Source organism: Juglans regia, chromosome 1 (genome assembly GCF_001411555.2).
Source record: "Juglans regia cultivar Chandler chromosome 1, Walnut 2.0, whole genome shotgun sequence".
Taxonomy (NCBI): Eukaryota; Viridiplantae; Streptophyta; class Magnoliopsida; order Fagales; family Juglandaceae; genus Juglans; species Juglans regia.
In genome coordinates this window covers 36895874-36916622 of record NC_049901.1, presented here as the reverse complement: position 1 = coordinate 36916622, position 20749 = coordinate 36895874, and the positions used below count along the sequence as shown (strand labels likewise).

General features: G+C 34.4%; 2 protein-coding genes across 2 annotated transcripts; both read left to right on the top strand.

Annotated features, from left to right (window-relative positions):
* The first annotated feature begins 2237 nt into the window (after positions 1–2237).
* On the top strand, positions 2238–3730 carry LOC109009824 (transcription factor MYBS3-like). The gene is made up of 3 exons (XM_018990452.2): positions 2238–2639; positions 2851–3047; positions 3176–3730. Exons 1-3 carry the CDS (start codon positions 2354–2356, stop codon positions 3569–3571), a joined length of 879 nt encoding a protein of 292 aa, XP_018845997.1. The 5' UTR covers positions 2238–2353; the 3' UTR covers positions 3572–3730.
* An 8980-nt stretch (positions 3731–12710) lies between these two features.
* On the top strand, positions 12711–13717 carry LOC109009200 (protein FAR1-RELATED SEQUENCE 5-like). Its single transcript, XM_018989597.1, has 2 exons — positions 12711–12991; positions 13210–13717. The coding sequence occupies exons 1-2, from the start codon at positions 12711–12713 to the stop codon at positions 13715–13717; spliced, it is 789 nt and encodes a 262-aa protein (XP_018845142.1).
* The last annotated feature ends 7032 nt before the right edge of the window (positions 13718–20749 follow it).

The following is a 20749-nucleotide window of genomic DNA, read 5'->3' as shown; positions in this document are numbered from 1 at the left end:
TTGTGAATAAGGAAATAAAAAAACATCTATCTAAATATTTAAGAGTAATGTTAGAGATAATTTATTATAGCAGTGTATACTTTACACTCACTACGTGACTACTTCTAGTTGATTATTTCCAACACTCATTTAGGAAGATGTGTAGTCTAAATAATACCACATCATATGTGTAAAATTGATGTTTTTATATGTAACTTATATATATATTTATTTAATATTTAAATATAGATGTTTAAATAAAAAAATAAAAATAATAAATCATATGTTGATGTGTGATATAAAGAATGATAAATAAAATTTCTCATCTAAATATTCGTTCATAAATGAAGTAAAACTAGCCGTACACCCGCTCGACCGACGCAAGGAGAATCATTAATTTTGTTTCTAAATTTTTTTTTGAAGTTTTCTAAATTTAATATTTAAAAATATTAAATGTAGAGGAAAAAAGATTCCCTCCTTTGTTCGGGTTGGCCTCCCACCATGTGGCGGCCAGAATCTCGGCCTTCCCATCATAAGTACTGAGAGTTTTTTCATACAAAAATAAAAACTTAAAAAAAGGGCATTATTTTACATTATTTATGAGGGAAATACATGATATCTTTGATTTCAATGTTATCTCTTAAGGTTAAAAAGATCTAATTAAATTGATATTAAACAAATATAGAGGTTTTGAATCAATGGTTACTGGTTAGACACCTAATAGTTCGAATCAAGGTATGCATACATCATGTGAACGGCAAGGCCAGGTCAACTAATAAGTTAGATAAAAATATCTTGGCATTACGTATAACCATGGTGTTAAGTTATTCTATATTATTAAATGAATCATGATTTTAACCTAGTAAGGGTTTAATCAAACAGTTTCGCTTTGGAACGGTACCGACTAGATCAGCAACCAATAAAATCTTGACATGTCAATTTTATACACTATAATATAATGAGGATCACTACATTAGAACATTAGTACATATTCTACGTCTTTTACTTATTTTTTGCTATATCCGTTGCAGCCATCGCCGCCCTCCCTGTGTGGAAGGAATAAATAATGGATTATCGTGTAAAATTATCACTTATCTCAAAAGTTTAAACTGATAAGAAGAGATAGATTTTATTATTTATTTTATATTTTAACATTCTCTCTCACGTGTGAGCCAGACTCTCCTTAGTGAATAGCTTAACACGTGAAATATTTAATAAAATATGATAAAATGTAGAATCAAGATTTGAATTTATAACTTCTGCTCTGATATTATATAAAATCAATACTTATTCCAAAATTTTAAGCTGATAAGAAGAGATAAATTTTATTATTTATTTAATATATTTTTTTTTTTTTTTTTGTCTCTACCTCTTCATTTTTCAACCATTTTGATCAAACGGTGTACATCAGTCTTTGCCTTCGAGAATTTAGCTTTTTTATTGGAGTTGACAAGACTTATTGGAAACTTGTGTTTACAAAAACTTGGTGGGTACTCATAATCTTCTACATCACGTTTTAAGTATTTTTATTGACTTACAACAAGAAGATAAATGAAGAATCTGACTTCCCAAGTCTTTTTTTTTTTTGGTAGAACTAATGTGAATTCAATTCAAAGCTATTTTCTTTCCCAGTCATCTTTCCTACTTATAATAAACCATGGATATAATTGTAGTAAATTTCCCATGAATTGGTGTAGGCTGATCAGAATCACTTTTCAAAGTTCTCATTTTCGGTGATGTTTCTTCTCGAGTCTCAAGTCTCAAGTCTCGAGTCATCTACCTACTCTCTCTCTCTCTCTCCATTGATACCATGGAGAGACAGAAATTATACAAAATAAAGTTACAAATTGATGCAGTTTCGTAGAATCCGTTAGATTTACTTTATAATAAAAATAATTTTACAATATGACGTATCACATCAAACTACGTTATTTTGTGAGTTTCCGAAACTATATGCCAAATGGATGAAAACGAATTCAAAGCGTCCCCATCAACAGAGTAGTAGTAGTATGGCTACAAAACTCCAGAGGACAAAATATACCCTGTATTGCTCCTGAGGACAAAACTAATCCCATTAAGATAAGCTTTTCTAGAGAGAAAGAGAGGGAGAGAGGAGTACTTATAATTTGCTTTTGTTTTAGAACCCAAGTTGAAAAAAAAAATATCCTACAATAAACAATGTCCATCCAATCATCTTCTCTTAGTGTGCATCCATTTTCATGAGCCCCACCCCTCCCCCATCATGTTATATACTACCAAACATATTAGTTATTTGTGCTCTCTCTCTCTCTCTCTCTCTCTCTCTCTCTCGCTCTGCGTTTGGTATTGTGGGGGTGCTGGTCGTTAATCTGAGTTTGAGCTTGTCCGGGTGAACATGGGCAGAAAGTGCTCACATTGTGGAAACATAGGCCATAATTCAAGGACCTGCACAACTTACAGAGGGAATTCTTCTGCTGGTCTTAGGCTCTTTGGAGTGCAGCTTGATTTATCCTCATCTTCTGTTGCCATGAAGAAGAGTTTCAGCATGGATTGCTTGTACTCATCTCCCTCCCCATCTTCTTCATTTTCCTCCGGAATTTCCATCGATGAAAACTCTGATAAAACCACCATTGGTTATCTTTCTGATGGTCTCATTGGTCGACCCCAAGAGAGGAAGAAGGGTTAGTAACTTCCCTGCAAAATGACATTTTTTTTTTCTGTTCTTTACAATGGAACTGTTTCAACTTCTGAACAAGAATCTTTGAGCAACCTTTTCTTCTTCAGTTTATTATTATTATTATTGTTATTTTTTGGCTAAGTAGTTCCTAGCGGAAACAAATTTGGTCTTGCATCAAGTTAACGAATATAGATATCCCTATGGACGTACTTCAGGAGTTCCATGGACAGAAGACGAGCACCGGACATTTCTGATTGGGCTTGAGAAGCTAGGAAAGGGTGACTGGAGAGGCATATCTAGAAACTATGTGACAACAAGAACCCCAACCCAAGTTGCAAGCCATGCTCAGAAGTATTTTCTGAGACAAGCAAGCCTTGACAAGAAGAAGCGGCGTTCAAGCCTCTTTGACATGGTACGTGCTCCCTCTTTAGCTAGTATAAATTAGATTTTCCTTGCACCCTTTGATTTGCACACCCTCTAGCTTTATCAATTGAGTAATAGTTTCTTTTCTTTTCTTTTTCCCTGGAATGAACATAAAAGGTTGGGCGCAGCAACATGTGTGGTCAGCCTGCTAAAAGTTCTAATTCCAAGCCAAGTGATCATCCAGTTCGTACTCAATATAACCCTGATCAGCATAAACTTCACAAAGATAGCAATCTTCCTGATCTGCAAGGTCTCACTTCCTCCGAACATGTCAAATCAGAGAACCAAGAAATTGACCGTCTTCAATTAGCTTCACGCAATCAGGCCGTACCCGTTTGGCTATATGGATTACTTGATTCCCGGCTGAACGCTTCAAATGCAGCAAAACCCAGTTCCTCCAATGCAGCACCTAATCTAGAGCTCACCCTTGCCGCCCCAAGGCCTTTGGAACAGAATAAATCATCCCCAGAACCCCTTGTTCTCGGCCCCATCAGCGTACAAATTCATGGATAAACCATGGAAATTATTATATTGATGATGCATGTCAACCTCTAGCAGAAGAATATCAAATAATATGTTACATATTTTAGGTGGTATTATTAGTATAATGGTAAATCTTAAATGGGAATTTTTTCTCTCCTCTTCTCTGAATAAATGATCTATTATATATGCTTACTCTGAAAAGTAGCCAAAACAGTTGATACTAGAGATTTCTATTGTCCTCTAATGGACTTTTAAGTGGTTTCATTCATTCTAGTTATAACAGGCTCAAACACACAAGCATCTCTTATATTGTTCATATAGATATATGTTGTTTACAAGTCATTGCGTCTATCCCTTGGAATTAGTTCAACTCATTTTGAGATGAAAAATTATTCTCATCAGCTATTAATTTATCACTTAGCACTTTATGAAAAACACTTCTATATCTTATGAAAAATACTTCACTCTATGAAAAAATTATAGTTATGAAATGTGAAAATAAATAATGACTAATACATAAAATTTCTCGGTATCTCAAATATCTTGGTGTAGCCATTAAAAAAAAAAAAAAAGAAAGAAGAAATGGCCCTTTCCTCACCGCCATGCACTAGCTACGGAACCCCATGTAATTATTGACATCAGTACCTAACCACTTTTGTGTCTTTTGGCTAAGTCTATTATATTAAACTGCTGCCTAAGTAATTTTGTTAAAAGTCTCAAACTTTCGATCACTTGAAGTGTCTTAGTAATATTTAACAGCGACAGCTGCGGGGATCGAAGAACCAAAGTGAGTTGAGAACAAAGGTTCTTTGGGATGCCCACTTTTAAATATAAAATGATAGTGCTCTTTAGAATATTGGGGGAGAAGGGGAATGGAAAGTTGGCATCTTAATTAATAGTACTTGGGAGTACTTGGAATGTTTGTCTCTAATCTCAAACTTTATATATCATTGCTCTAAAATCTGGAATTCTGGATTTTAGCTCCAGCTAGCATTTTATACTACTCTCTGCTCCTGATCTTTCATGATTTTTGGAGCTCTATTTACTTGTTCATGCCTCTTTTTCACTCCAAATTTAGAGTCAAATGTTGATAACACAATGAAAGCCATATCATTAGTTTTTCTTTAGCTTGAAGCTTAGCCAGAGCAATGAATCTGAATCGAGGCATATTCTAGTGTTTTGTCCTACTTTTTGTAATGACAAAATGATTGTGCAGCCAAAGTTGAAATAAGGCCTTCACTTGCTTCACAACCCTACAGCCAAAATTAAACTCGTTGCCTTCCACTGACAGAAACACATGGGTATCAGAACCCACTTTTGGGGATAAGATTGATATAATGATCAGGAAATTGGTCATCGTATGATCTTAATGACTGGCCGGGAATGCAGTACTACTTGCAGCAATCATTATTAATAGATCTTGAATACCTTCAGAATACTGTACTACTTCTTTCAAGATTGAATGCTTTAATTAAAAGTTCAATCAATGGAAATAATTAAATATTTCCAAGAAATAATTTGAAAACATTTCAAGATTTTTTGGTCTGTGGACAGATTATATATATCTTGAACTGAGGTATCTTCTTCCCCACGACCATCCCTGATGCATGCACATCCCACAAAAGAAGAAAAAAAGAAAAGAAAAGGCACACACACACACTCTTGATATATATCAAGTTGCAGAACTGCATAATATGGAATTAGTACCGACAGGAATCCAAAAACGATAATAAGACACAAGGTAAACTGCTGGCTATATATACACCAAGATAATGAAGAGATGAAGCGTGTACTCGAGTTTAGTTGGCTAGGATTTTGGAGGCTGGAGAAAGAAGATATTCTCTTCGATCTCCAGTTTTGTACTCAAAATCGGATAAGAATTTAAGGGTTCAAGTGAACAAAAAGATAGATACCAGTTTTATAATATTTATTTAATATTAGTCAAAAATTAATATGAACAACAAAAAATGCTAGCTGGGTAGTACTACTGCATCATGTTTAACTCTAAAATCTGAAGAAACTGCATCATCATGAGGCCGCGTGGGCTCGGGCAAAGAGATTTTTCTCAATATATAATAATAGTGTGCGCGCGTCGACAAAAACAAAACTGGTCGATCGGTATTCTACGCTTTTCTAGAATTGCATGGCTTTTGTTTGATCTGTGACAGTACGTACTGTTTGTAAGTAGATTTCGTATGGATACGATTTGTCCCATTTATGACCACTTTTAAGAAACAGTGACTCTTCAACTGACACTGTACGTCTTTCTTTACTACCTGTATCTATCTGCTGAGGTGTCATCTTATTTTTTGGATCTTTATTCCTCTCAAGTTACTTGTATATCTACTTCAATGTTCACAGGATTTGTGTGGAGGATGTAGCTTTGTTCCATCTGGGTCATGAAATTCGAATTTATCCTAGCCTTCTTCTTTTTTTGACCTTGTCATCATCCTTATCATCATCATCATCAAACTCGTTTGTTTTTCTTTCTTCGTTTCCTTTTCTGTTTATATGTGTTTTAAGAGTTGTTTTGAAGTTTTAGTAATTAGATTACAGGTTCTCCGACAAGTTAAACTAACATTTTAGTACAGCAACAAGTGAGAAAAGAGGGGAAAAAATTGATGTCATGTGGAAGTATCAAAGCCAATTGATGATCAGTATAGATCAATTGGACGTATATAGATGGCTCTTTGAATGTGAGCCCCAACTAATTAAGTGCATGAAGATAAGAACTGCAGTTAATTTAACACCAGTTCATGAATCAATAATGCTAGCTGAGATCTTGATCATCGATCCTATTTCTCAGTCCACTGCTGACACATGCATTTTTTGAAACAAAAGATCAGAATATATATATATATATATATGTATATATTATATTATAATATAATATATACATATATATATATATATATATATATATATATACACAGACACACAAACCTGCACTGACGATATATCAGAAATGGTACAGGTAAACGTGTTTAATTAATTCTTCTTTTGCTGCCACGTTGAAAAATGTTCATGTCGTCAATGACGTCGCATCAGGCTAGCTGGAGACGATGATCTTCCAAGACAAAAGTGCAACTTCTATATCAACCATTGTTACTGGGATGACTACATGATTTCCAACTGTGAGCTGGTCCCTAGTACCGGCATTTTCTACAGTAAAAAAACTCAAACATGTGTTTCATATCTGAAAATGATGGGATACAAGAGCTAATTAAGATCGACTTGAGTACTAAAAAATTAATGTCTTAAGTTGTTTAATTAATGTTAAGGATGAAGTAAGATCCGTAGGCTTGGACCATCAAAGTAGGAATCCCTGGGAGCCTAGCTAGAAGATGATGTAGTTTGACGTGCCGAATGATTGAATTTTGCTACTTGCAAGCCTGGTGGGAATCACTAGTACTTCAGTACATTGTCATCATGTGCTAGCTGGGCGTGTAAAAGATAAGTTTGTAAGTAAAATCTTTCAAGATGATCAATATATCCACAACTTTCTAACAATTAAGAAGTACTGCATGCTAGAATGGTGTGGAAAAGTGAGCTAGCTAGCTAGGAACGTGGACGCTGGGGACCTTAGCTTGAGGACGGAACTAGTACTACTTGCTTTGGTGCCATGCATTCATTTTTACACCATTTGGAGTTTTGTGGGGAACTTTTTGAGCAGAAAGAGGGACCATTTCTTTGAGTGGGCCGGGGAGGGCACCAACAATGTGAACGTGTATGAATGTACCTTTCTGCATAAATCAATTTGTCATCGACACAAACAGACAAGATACGCATGTGAAGAAGATCTGCAATTTCAGCAGGTAATAACCATGCATTAATCATTCATTCATTCTACTGATCTTCGTCTTTTTGTGCATGTCATTCTCTTGTTATCTAGATTGCTAGTAATAATATATATGATATATAGCTACGTACACCAAGTGGACTTTTGGCTATGTTTGGATGTTGAGATGATCATCTGTAAATAATAATAAAAAAGTACATAGTGAAAAATAGTGAATAGTAGTAAATTAGTCTCATACTACACTTTGTTTGGTAAGTGAAGTAGTCTGTAAGTGAATTCACAAACAGTAAATTACTATTCATAAACTAACTATTTACTACTTTTTTACTATTATTTACTATTTGTTCACTATTATTTACAAATCATCCGAAATATATAACCTAAGCACCCAAATATAACCCTTAGAAACATGATATTACAGGTTACCAAAAAAAAAAAAAAAAAGAAGAAGAAGAATAAGAGGATAAGGGTACAAACAATTAGGCCCCATTTAAATTAGTAAATTATTTATTTTATCTCATCATTACAATTTTTCTAAATTCTCACACAAAATATAATAAATAATTCAACTTTTTTAAATCTCTAAACAATAATAATATTAAAAAATAATATTCTAACAATATTTTTTTAACTTTCATCTTTCATTTAAAACCATCACATCTCATTTCTGAATCCAAACCAACATTTAAACTTATTTTCTTGGCATTTTAAACGTTTGAAAGGGATTTTTTTTCTTAAGGAAAATGGTTGGAGGGGACGACCAAAGATAGCTTCCCTAGCAGGACGTGACCATAATAGCACCCAACCCGCTGGAGAGCCAGATTGGAGGGGCATAGACGACGAGAACCGCAGGCGCTTCCTACAAGTCAAACTTGAGCCATAGCCTGACCCCAGCCCCACGAGGACATCAATGGTCCATGAGTCAATGAGTCACCAATAATCTTGAGTGCTTTCCGTTACAGAATTCGACCCCAAGATCTAGTGCCCACTGCCATACTTATGGACCACTGAGTCACCACCCTCACTGGTGTTTGAAGGATTTGCTTGTTCCTTTTATATATATTAGTCTTCCTTTGAAAAAATAAATAAATTTGAGCTAGTTGCCCATGCCCAAGCCACCCGTGTATTGTGCGGGTGAATATTGTTAATTTTCAATTATATTTTATTTTAAAAAATAAATAACTTTTGATTGTAAAATTGTTTGAATATGACATTTTTATTATCAACTTTAATGAAATATATGTAAATGAAAGAAGATTAGATAGGTTTTATAGATAAAAGAAGATGATCAAGCGTTGTTAACTTTAGGATTATTTTAGCTCTTATATGACCCTTTAATTAACACATGGATAATTGATGGCATGACTTAACGTGAACAAAATTGTTGCTTCGTAAATTATATATAGAAAAAAAATAAAAATGTCATAGACGGTATTTTAGATCACCTTTAAGATTTCATGTCCTTTCAAATTATTTAAATTTATTCTCATTTAATACATGAATGGATATTGATGTCTTATAACCCAAAGAAGACAAAATTAATGTATAAATATGAAAGAAGGTGAAGTGTTTCTAACCTTTAAAATTATATATTTTGAATTTATTGTCATTTATTTTGATAAGTAGAAATTGAAGAATCTTTTGAGAATAGGAGCCCAAATAAATTTTTTTTTAAGGTCATTTACATAAAATAAAGTGAGAAGTAACAAAACTCATGTAAGAAATCAAAATTGTTTGAATAATTGTAATATAATTAAATTAGAAAATGTAAGACATTAGTACTTAATATGCATGGGTAAAGAAAATGCTTAAAAAATTATTCAAAAAATAGATTCTTTTATTTCCAAATAATTACATCACTTACCCTATGACTTTTTAGAAAAATAATATTTACAGTTAAAAAATATACTATAAGCGTTGTATACTCATTTTTAAAAAAATAATAATAAATATGAAATTGATATAAAAAAATTAATTTTTTAATAATAAATTCTATTTTTAAAAAATATATATATATGGCACTTATAAAATTCATAATTGTACTTAATAGCTGAAATGATTTGGTACCACAAAAGAGAATAACACGTGAGTGAACACTTACAGATAATATTAATAGTGACCTTTAAACTACACTGTACCTACGTCTAATTAATTATCAATGGATGTTTTTTTTCTTTACCTCAACCACCGCGTGTTTTGTTTCATATTCGCCTGCTTGATGTGTTGGACTTGAAACCTTTTGTACTGCTCTTCCTTTTTATATGTATAGTAGATCTCATTCATTAATTTTCATATCTGATTCAATTTCTTGTTTCAAAAGTTTTCCTGGTTTGGTTTTGAAAATAAGATGAAATAAGATCGGTTGAAATTAAAATTAAAAAATAAAATAAAATATTATTAGAATATATTTTTTAATATTATTTTTATTTTAAAATTTTGAATTATTTATTTTATTTTATATGAGAATTTGAGAAAATTATAATGATGAGATGAGATGAGAGGTTTTCAAAATTTTGGATTTTGCTCCTTAAACGAGGCCGATATAGATTTTATTATTTGTATTATATTTTTAATATTCTCCTTACAAGGCAAACGAGGCCTAAGTTAATGAAAATATATAGATTTTATTATTTGTATTATATTTTTAATATTCTCCTTACATGTGAGTCAATCTTTCTATCAATGAGTGGATTCAACACATAGAATATTTCATTAAATGTGATAGAGTGTAGAGTCAAAATTTAAATTTAAGATTTCTACTTTTTTTTTTTTCGAAGGAGGACAGTACCTTCGAGCTTTATTGAAAAGTCTTCACTTTTGATGGAGAAATACAGTGATGGTTACATGGACCAAAAGAATAACACAAATCAAATAACAAAAGAATAAATACCCAAAATAAAAACTACAACCGCATATTAGGTAAACCTGCTTTATCAATTCACTAAAGGCCCCTAATCTATGATGGAATAGAAGATCCACAAGCATGAATGACCATTAGCCCCCAACTTTGCCAAACCATCCGCCACAGCATTCCTTTATCTGAAAACATGTTTTATCTTGTAAGAAAACCTAATAAAAAACACAACAACCTCCTCCCAAATATCTTGTAAGTTCCAAAGACCACAACTGTCGTTACATAGCCATTTAATCAGGATGGCATAGTAAATTCAAAAATTTAAATTAATAAAAAATATATCAATTTTATTATATTTGTAATAAATAGAATTATCAATTCTTTTATATGCAACCGCCTGCGCAGAACCGACGCAAAACCGTCTGACGTGGACATCAACTAATATTTTATTAAAAAGAAAAAGAAGAAGAAGAAAACGATTGAAATATGCAGGAAAAGGGAGAGAAACTAAAAGAAGAAAAGAAATGCTTGAGCTGAACGAACCAGAGACTCTCACTCTCTGAACTAAGAACCGTTTGTGGTCCCTGCCATGGACCGAACCGGTTGTTGCAGTCGCCGTTCATCACACATTCCAGATCTGAGCTGCCATCGACGTGGGTTGGGCTTGATTTCCATATTTGAGTAGTCGTGACTCTTTTTCTTCCACTGCCATAGTTCTTCTAGTATTTCTTTCTCTTCTTTTGGACTTGATTTTCTGTTGTTCTTCACACATTCTCTTCTTTGAAAGTTGTTCTTATTCTTATTTTGCTTGCACAACCACATCAATTGAAAAAGGCGAAATGCGACATCTTTTGGCAAATATCAATGCTGTAAAGCACTATTTTTGTCTACAAAAAATCTACTTACAACCGATTTTTTAGACCACATCTAGTCATCTTCTTGTTCCCATTAGTTTCTACACATTTTCTTGTTGCTATGTGAGATGTGGTTGTTTAAAATTGTCACAATCCCTGTTTTGGAGCCACAAGGCAATGCGAATCTTAACGTTGTTATGGATTTTTTGTATTTTCTGTCTTGCATATGTACCATCACTACATAAAGTTAATTGTAACTTGAAATTACCTAGTTAATTGCATTCAATATTGATTATCATATATATGGTCAATATTGCTACATGGTCCAAAATGTTTGTTGAGTCCCAAACATTGGCTTATTTTTTCTAGTCATGTCTCCCTCTCCATCTTGTTGACAGGAAAATCTTGTTGATTGCAAACAAGAAATAGAGGTATTAAAAAGAAGTTGAAACTCTGAATTTGCTTCATAATATAAAGAAAAAGAAACTTTTTCTTCAGCATAACTCTAACATCCTTGTGAGTTACAACTCTAATTCACACTCCCTTTAGTAATTAGTCATTGCTGTACAAGAAAATCTATAAAATTGACCATTTATAACAATTTTTTCCCACCAAAACATCAACAAACATTGCAATTTCAACAAAACGTTCCTGGAAATTTGTATAAGTTCACCAACATAATGCACCAAAATAATCTAAACCAAATTTCACTTTAATCAAAGAATGTATTTTTATTCCATAACCAACGGAAATTATCTATAAAAATCGTTCATTTATACTCTTCGATGAATTTTCTCGGCAACAAAACATCCCCATAATTACTGGAAGAGATTACTATTTTCTTCATATGGATGCATTATGTCCATCTTAATGCATAAAAATATATCTTATACTCAGAACATGATTTTTTTCTTCAATTTCAAGTTTGTTAAACTCATCATGCTTGGATTAGTCCTAGACTAGCCTCTTGACCATCTATTATATTTTGTGGCTTTTGAATGTTTGAGTTGTCTGATTTGTATCTATAGTTTTTGTTTTGGGTTATTGTGGCCCAAAATTGTTATATTTTGGCGCTTCCATTTACTGCATAAATGACAAAATTCTATACCCCCAGAAGAGAATACTAATGGATTGGTGATTGGTGGCCCAAAATGCCTTTGACATATTAAACATTTATTTGAAATGAGATCCATTGTACCAGTTCATAGATTTTAATGTGGTTTGAGTTATATGATATTGCTATTGACAATATGCATTTGTCTCACTCTCAGTATGAAAAAAGGAAAAGAACATTCATCTACCTTAAGACCATCTAGCTTAAATCCTCCATCCACGGTATGCTATTTTATTTAATATATCAATAACATTAGATTCGAGATTAGTTGATATTTATTTTCAAAATACATCAATAATTTATCCAATAACATTTTAGAACATACCGTCAACTTTTCCAAATATCTCAATGCACAGTTACTATGGACTAGTGCTTACGTGGTCACTGGGATTTCTGCCATATCCTGCGACCAACCAATATCCAAGCTTCCTACAGGTGGTAATGTCATGTTATCTTCTTTTAGTTTTAATAAGTTGGTTTTTTTCAAGAGTCTAATTGCATTTTTTTTTTCTTTTTGCCAGAATGATAGTTACCCATTTCAACATGGCATGGAAGGCCAGTTGTCTCTCAATAATACCTCCGTTTCAAGTAGATTTCTTGGTATGGAGGACAATAGACCTGATGTTGGGGAAACCGAATCGCCACGTACATCTTCTACAGTTGAAGAAATCAATCCTGATAGACCAGATGCACAGGAAACTGAGTATGGCAATGCCAGAACATCTGAGAAAATGCAAATGCATGATGATGATGAGCCAAAGTTGGGGATGAAGTTTAATTCCCTAGAAGATTTAATGAGTTATTATAAGGAATATGATAAGAAATGCAGGTTTGGGTGATGACAAAAAAAAGTGAGAGGGGAGAGGATGAGACTATTAGATATGTCACCATTGCTTGTGCCCTTGGTGGGAAGGCCCGAAATAGAATTTTGAATGTCGCCAACCCATGTCCGACAAGAAAGACGGAATGTAAGGCAAAAATTAATGCCTTAAAAGTTAATGATGGAAACTTTTGGCTAACTATAGTTTACAATATCCATAATCACAGCTTCAGTCCAAAGAAATCCCTCTTCTTTCGATGTAATAGAGAAGTGAGTGAATCCGTTAAAAGAGTCCTAGATACAAATGATTTGTCTGGCATCCGAATGAATAAGAATTTTGGATCTCTTGTTGTTAACACAAGTGATTCTAAGAACCTCCTGTTTTTGGAAGATGATTGTCGTAACTACATCGACAATGCACGACATCTACGATTGGGCGCAGGTAGTGCTAGAGTGCTTCGAGACTACTTTTTACGGATGCAATACAAAAATCCGGGATTCTTTGCACTAATGGACTTGGATGATGACGAAAGGTTAAAGAATGTATTCTGGGCAAACCCCCATAATAGAGCAGCCTACCAATATTTCGGAGATGTGATAACTTTCGACATCACATACTTGACGAACCGATATGAGATGCCCTTTGCACCATTTGTTGGTGTAAATCACCATAGGCAGTCAATTTTGTTAGAAGCTGGCTTGATTTCCTTTGATGATACTGAGACCTTCGTGTGATTATTCCAAACTTGGTTGCAGTGTATGGATGGTATAGCGCCGAAGGCTATTATCACTAACCAAGATAGAGCCATGAAAAATGTAATTGCAATTATTTTTCCAGAAAATCGACATAGATTTTGTCTGTGACATATCCTGAAGAAAGTCCCTGAAAAACTTGGCTGTTATGGTTTCTACAAAAATAGAATGAAAATTGTACTGATGAAATGTGTGTATGATACCCAAACACTAGAAGAGTTTGAAAAATGTAGTTGATCAGTACGTACAACTTGCATGAGAATTTTTGGTTGCAGAGTTTATACACTGAGTGTGAGCATTGGGTATTAGCCTTCTTGAAAGATTTTTTTTTATCTGGAATGAGTACAACGCAGTAGAGCGAGAGCATGAATGCCTTTTTTGATAGTTATGTTCATGTTAAGACAAACTTAAAAGAGTTTTTCAATCAGTATGATAATGCCTTCAAAAAGAAAATTGAGAACGAAAATTGCGCAGAATTTTACTCATTTAATGTTACAATTCCCTGCATCTCTAGATCTCCAATTGAAAAGAGATATCAAGATTTGTACACAAATGTTAAATTCAGAGAAGTTCAGCACCAACTTACCAGCATTATCGACTTGGACCCTATTTTGCTTAAGGTGGATGCTACAATAAAGACCTATCTGGTAGAGGATGAAGTTCGTGAAGAAGATTTCACTAAGCTAGTTATACATTCAGTGGATTTTAGTAAGGAAGATGCAGTCGCCAAATGTTTTTTTGGTTTATTTGAAATGAAGGGGATAGTGTGCCGGCACATTTTCACAGTGTTCAAATGTAACGGGATTAAGACAATGCTAGATAGATACATTTTGGATTGATGGAGGAAGGACATCAAAAGAAAATACACGTTAATCCACAGCAGTTATGACGCAGGGGATCAGCGGGAAGATGCTAATAGATATTCAAGTTTGTTAAATATCTGTTATAAAATGATTACTTGTGTAGTGGATTTGAAGAAGCATACTGAGGATGCAACGACTAAGTTGAATGCAATAATTGATCTGTATTATGTGAACCAAGAACCCTCATTGATGACTCAAAAATGTTTAAATGTTGATGGCACGACAAAGGACACAACTATAATTGGTAGTTTAACGCAAGTACTCAGTACACGTGTTGTGCGAGGGAAAGTCAGACCTCCCATCTCTGAGGAGAGCATCCAGAATTGAGAGAGACCTGCACAAATTTAAGGAGAAGACGAAGAAAGTGCAATGAAAGGGAAAACACAAACTTGTGTAGATTTGTAATATTACCTTCTTTATTTAAGTTTTATAAATTCTATCTGACCAATTGGTTACCATTTTATTAGCGAGATGGAGAAAATACATCAGTCATGGATACTTGCAGGAGGCTATTTGATCCTTCCAATTTGGACATCTCCAATGTTAGACATGTGCAGGTAATATAATAAGTATATATTTAATTTATATTTGAGTTATGATTATTGTTGTGTCTTTTACAAGTATTTATCATTTGGCTATTCCAAAAAGCATACAAGCGGCTGACATTAGTGGAACTCAGCTCTAAGAAACAATAATTCAAAGTGAAGAAAGTGTAAGTGGATCCAAAATTTATCGGTATTTTAATGACATTAGTCGACATGACATTGATATATGAGTTAATATTTTTTACATATGCAATTTGGGTTGGATGGATCACAACCATTGCATGTTGAGTTTGATGGCTCACAACCACGTCAATAATATGATTATAGTGGGTATGTTTTAGTAATTAATAAAAAAAAGTTTTGGAAAGGTCATTCCAAGCAATTTTCGAAATATTCAATTTTGTCGAAAATATTTATATTACTTGGAACGACAGTCTAATTTGGCTTTGGCTTGATAGAAATTATGAAAACTAATGCTATCATTCTTGGAGTTACAAGCAAATTTGAGAATGATTGTATTTCTGAAGTCTCGTACAGCTGGGAGTTAGAAGCTGTTTGGAGGATACCAATATGTATCAAAACTTTCAAGAATTATGGCTATGTATATGAGTTATATTCTAATGTATGTAGAATTGTGGCAGTCTTTGAAGCAAATGGGAATGCTTATGTTGAATGGCCATATATATATAGTAGGTTGATTTGTTCGTTATTTTGGACCAAATGGGAATGACTATAAGTGTGTGTGCTTTGAGTGGTTGGAGTTTTGTCCAATTGAATGAGACTATTTTTAACAAATGAGACTGTTAGATATGGGAATGCTTATGTTGAATGGCCATATATATAGCAGGTTGGAGTTTTGTGTAATTGAATGAGATTTTATTTTTCTAGCAAATGAGACTTTTTTTAGTAGGTTGGAGTTTTGGTCTTAGATCGAGCTTCGCTCGAGCTTGAAGTGGTTCGCTCAAAAGTAGCTCGAGCTCACCTTCGAGCGAACCTCTTTGACTTGGTGTCCTCCATGTTCAGCTCGATCTGAGAACATGGAGAACTTGGACGCTCGATATTCACTCGAGCTTCGCTCGATATTCACTCGAGCTTCGCTCAAGCTTGAATTGGTTCGCTCGAAGGTAGCTCAAGCTAACCTTCGAGCAAACCTCTATGACTCGGTGTTCTCCATGTTCAGCTCATATCTGAGAACATGGAGAACTTGGACACTTGATATTTGCTCGAACTTGAATTGGTTCGCTCGAAGGTAGCTCGAGCTGACCCGAGCTACCTTCGAGCGAACCTCTCTAACTTTGTGATCTCCATGTTCATGTGTGTAATTATCCTAGTAAGCAAAAATATCTTTTTGATGGTTAAGATAACTATCTCCCTCCCCAATATGTGTTGTTTCTTTTCATTTATATTATGTGTTTTTTCTTTCTACTATCATAGTTAACTTTACAATTACCATTATTATTAGATTCTTCAGAAGGGGCAGGGGCTTGTGGAGGCTAATTGAAAAAGAGGAAGTCTGCATAACTATATGCATTATCTGCCACTAGATTTCACTACTTGAAAAAATACAATAATTTAGGACAAAATGAGCTCACTCTCACATGATTAAAAAGCTGTTGCATGATACTATTGCAGTGATTAACCAAAATAGACATGAGAATGACATGTCATAATAAATAAGTGTATCTGAGCAGCAAAATAACATGGCATAATTTTTTATGAGGAATAACTTATAAATTTCTATTTTCTAGTCAATCAAAAGGTGATAATGATTTTACAGATCTAAATAACTTGAAGTTCTTTAAGGGGTACTTACATAGAAAATAGTAAAAAGAAAAATAAAATACTTTGAGTTTGATAAAATACAATTTTCATGACCTGTACAATTTATTACTTGAAACAATTAATCAAAAAAATCATTTGTGCCCCAGGAAATTTCATGTTTTTCCTTTACAACATATCCCCCCCCCCTGTATCCTATGATAGATAAAAAAAAAAAAAAAAAAAAAGTATCAATGACCAACATATGGAGGAGGTTGCGTAGCGTGCCCAACGGTACTCACATTCCCATCATCATCCTTTGAACAGTCTGTTAGTAATGTTTCATCCATTTTGTTCAAGCGTCGTAGGACTGTGTTTTGGAGCATATCAAATCGACCACCAATGATATTGAAACGATATACCAAACTCTCACATCAAGTATCCATGCGTTCAAGATGAGTATGTAAGCCATTTACATGAGCATCCACGCTATCAGTGCAAGTATCTAGATGATCCTCAATGCGATATAGATAGCCTTCAAATTATCAAGCCGAGTATCGATGTGCTCAAGACCAGCAACGATGTGATCAATATGACTATTCATGCGACTATCGATGTGGTCAAGACGAGTCTGGATGCGGCTCAAATAATCAAGCCGTATTCCTGACTGATTTGGATATGGTGCAAGGGTGAATGATCTTGAGTTAGATGGCTAAGAACCTGATGGCGTTGCACGGGATGGCTACGAATTGGGTGCAGGATCCTCATCATAAAAAAGGAATCGACGAATGTGTGCACGATTGAGCTAAATGGTCTGACGACCAATTGGAGCCTTCAGAGGGATTTTAGGCTCTATCTCTGGAATAGGAACAGAGTGAAACAGAGCAATGTGAGTGACAAGACTTGTAAAAGGCAATTTGGTCTGAATTTTGTTGGACTGATGAGCCTCTAAAATAAACTTCTAAAGATGACTTCCCAGATCGATGGGAACGTCATCGATCAGTGCATAAAGCAAGGTGGCTCTGTCATGGTCGACATCACTGTGATGGTTGGTTAGGTAAAGGTTAGTAAGGACGACCCTACTAAGAAGGAGATAGTCAGGGGAGAACTTATTGGTAGGAATGAGTGTCCGACCATCCCAAGCCTCCTCATATTCACACAAGTGGGTGTAGATAGCAGGGTTTCTAGGACCAGAGGTGCTGGCTTATGGATATCGGGCTTCGGTAACATGAGGGGTGTTAAGCAAATCAGTTAACTTGTTCGGACTGACTCGGATTTGGATGTTCCGGAGAGTGATGTCAAAGGAACTATCGGGTGAGATGGCATGAATATTGGAGTAAAACTCCCAGATCAACTCCATAGACGGAGGGGGAGACTAGTGGTTAATGATACCCACTGGCAAGACTGAAAGATATGTGACAGTATAGTCTCCTGAAGCTCACCTAGATTGACCTTAGGCTCAATAATGAGAGTGCGCTTGGAAAAAATTCCAGTGTATAGTTATCGAGCCCAAGCATTATGGAACACTGATTGGTCGGGAGCAGAAGGAGTTGGTCGGCATCATACACGTCGCATGATGTTTGTCTGTAGGCATAATAAAGCAAATTAGACATTGAGGTAAATTAATAAAGCAAAATAGAAATTAATGTAAATTAATGTAAATTAATGTCAATTTGATAGGACAATAAAACGTAAGACGTAGCCTAAAATTACAAGTAGCAAACTACACTGAGAAACTCATCTCTCACAACTCACTCCAAGGAAGGACCAGACATGGTCCATAAGGTATGTACACAAATAAACAAATCCAATAATGACAGCAAACACAGTTTATCAATTGAGGAAATATTTGTAGATGCATATATGTATATTGGAAAATAACTTGTCTAGAAAATATAAAGGATGAGATAAAAATTCAAAAAAAGAACTTATTGACATTATGAATCCTGGAACTAGAAATGCATTTCATTCCTTAAGTATGTGGCTTGCAAGTACCGGCAGAATAAGACACTTACTCCATTAAATGTTACAGTCTACTCCATTGAATGCAGGTTTTAGCAAGCATCCACATAAACTATGCTATTCTAAAATGCACATAATCCACCAGTTCACTTTAGCCAAATAAGGCCCAAAGATCCACTGACATAGCCATGAACTCCCAAGGAGGACAAGTTGGTTGTGAAATCTAGAATCACATTTATTCCAAGTGGACTGTCCATGCAACAATGGGCAAATTTCTAGATTGAGAGACACATTCCTGTGCTTGCACTCATAATATTTAGTTATCTACATCAACCTTTTATCCTATGTTTATAACAGATGCCAATGCTTATTCCATATTCATAGAGACAAAAACACAAGAGAAAATGAAAATGCATGGAAGCTGAAGAAAAAATATACCAGCTGAGGATGATATGTATGTGCATGCGTGGACACACTTAACTAGTGCAACACCAATGACCATTGCAGAGAGCATGCTTAAAAGTAAAAATAGAAACAAAATATATTTAACAAAATAAGCACAAAAGTGGAAAAATAAAAAAAAAAGTGTTTGCTCTATATAATGTTTTTCAATATAAACTGCACGCTTGAAAGCATCTTGTTTATTTTCGAGATTAAAGTCTAATCTGTATCCAAATATAAATAATTTCCTTGAACCCAAATTTTATCTAAAGATAATTTAAAGTTGAATCATTATTAACTCTCAAGATAATTTAAATTTAAGGGCATGAACTTATGGTTCTAAAGTGACAACTCCATATACTAGGATACAAAAGTAACTCAGGATCTCTAGAGCTAATACGAGATAGATGGCACAAAAAAGCACTCGGAAAAAGCTAATTTTGCAGTAGATTATGGTCTTCTAAAGCCTCATTCCTTGCAAAACTCTGTCTCACTCTAACACAGTTCTAACCAATCAGTGAAAGCATGTCAGCTTTGTAGCCCGTGTACAAGGACAATGTACACATGCAAGAACATAAATTTCAGTCCCGAATATGCTTGTATTTCTCAGCGTTTGATGAAAAATCGAAATACCCAAACTTCCCCAACCCTTCAAATTACAAACCCCTAATTTCTAACAATGTGCGAAATGGAAGTGGAATGAGTGAAGATGATAGACTTACTGTGAGTCGAGGAACACGAGATGGGCAGCACCGAGCTTGGGAATAATGGACTACGCTCGAGCGGTCTTAAGATGCAATAGGCGGCACTGCACTATGTGGGGGTGGGGGTGGAGGAAGACGAATAACGGTTGAACCTGGTAGCCGTGCTTGAGGAAGATGAATGTCGATTTTGTGGGAAGGAATTGAAGGGGTCAGAGGTTTGGAAGGGAAATGAGGTTTCGGAGAAGAAAAGTGAGGGAAGAAATAGAAGGAAACCAAAAAGCAGAGAGGGAAAAGGGGGGAAAGAAGGAAAGAAGGGAGATTACAGGCAAAACGAAAACGACACTGTTTTCGTTTTGCCACATGGGCACCGATGCTGCGGCAGTGATGCAAAGCGGTTGTATATTGAGTTTTCCTAAAATTATATACAACAGAATCATCGTCATCATTATTAAACATTTATTATATTCCAACTTAAACTGACTTTTTATTGGGTCAATCAATCAATCAATCTACTTCACCCAAACCTCTCAAAACCTACTTTCAATTAAAATTTGTTCAAAGATACATAGGTAAAGTGCAATTTTCGTGAAAGATTAGTTCTAGCTGCCAATTTGTTAAATTAAATTAGATTAGTTTGTTTTCGCAAATGAAATGAGATGACTTGAAAGAAAAGTTAAAAATTTAATAAAATATTATTGAAATATATTTTTTTAATATTAATTTTATTTTAAAATTTGAAAA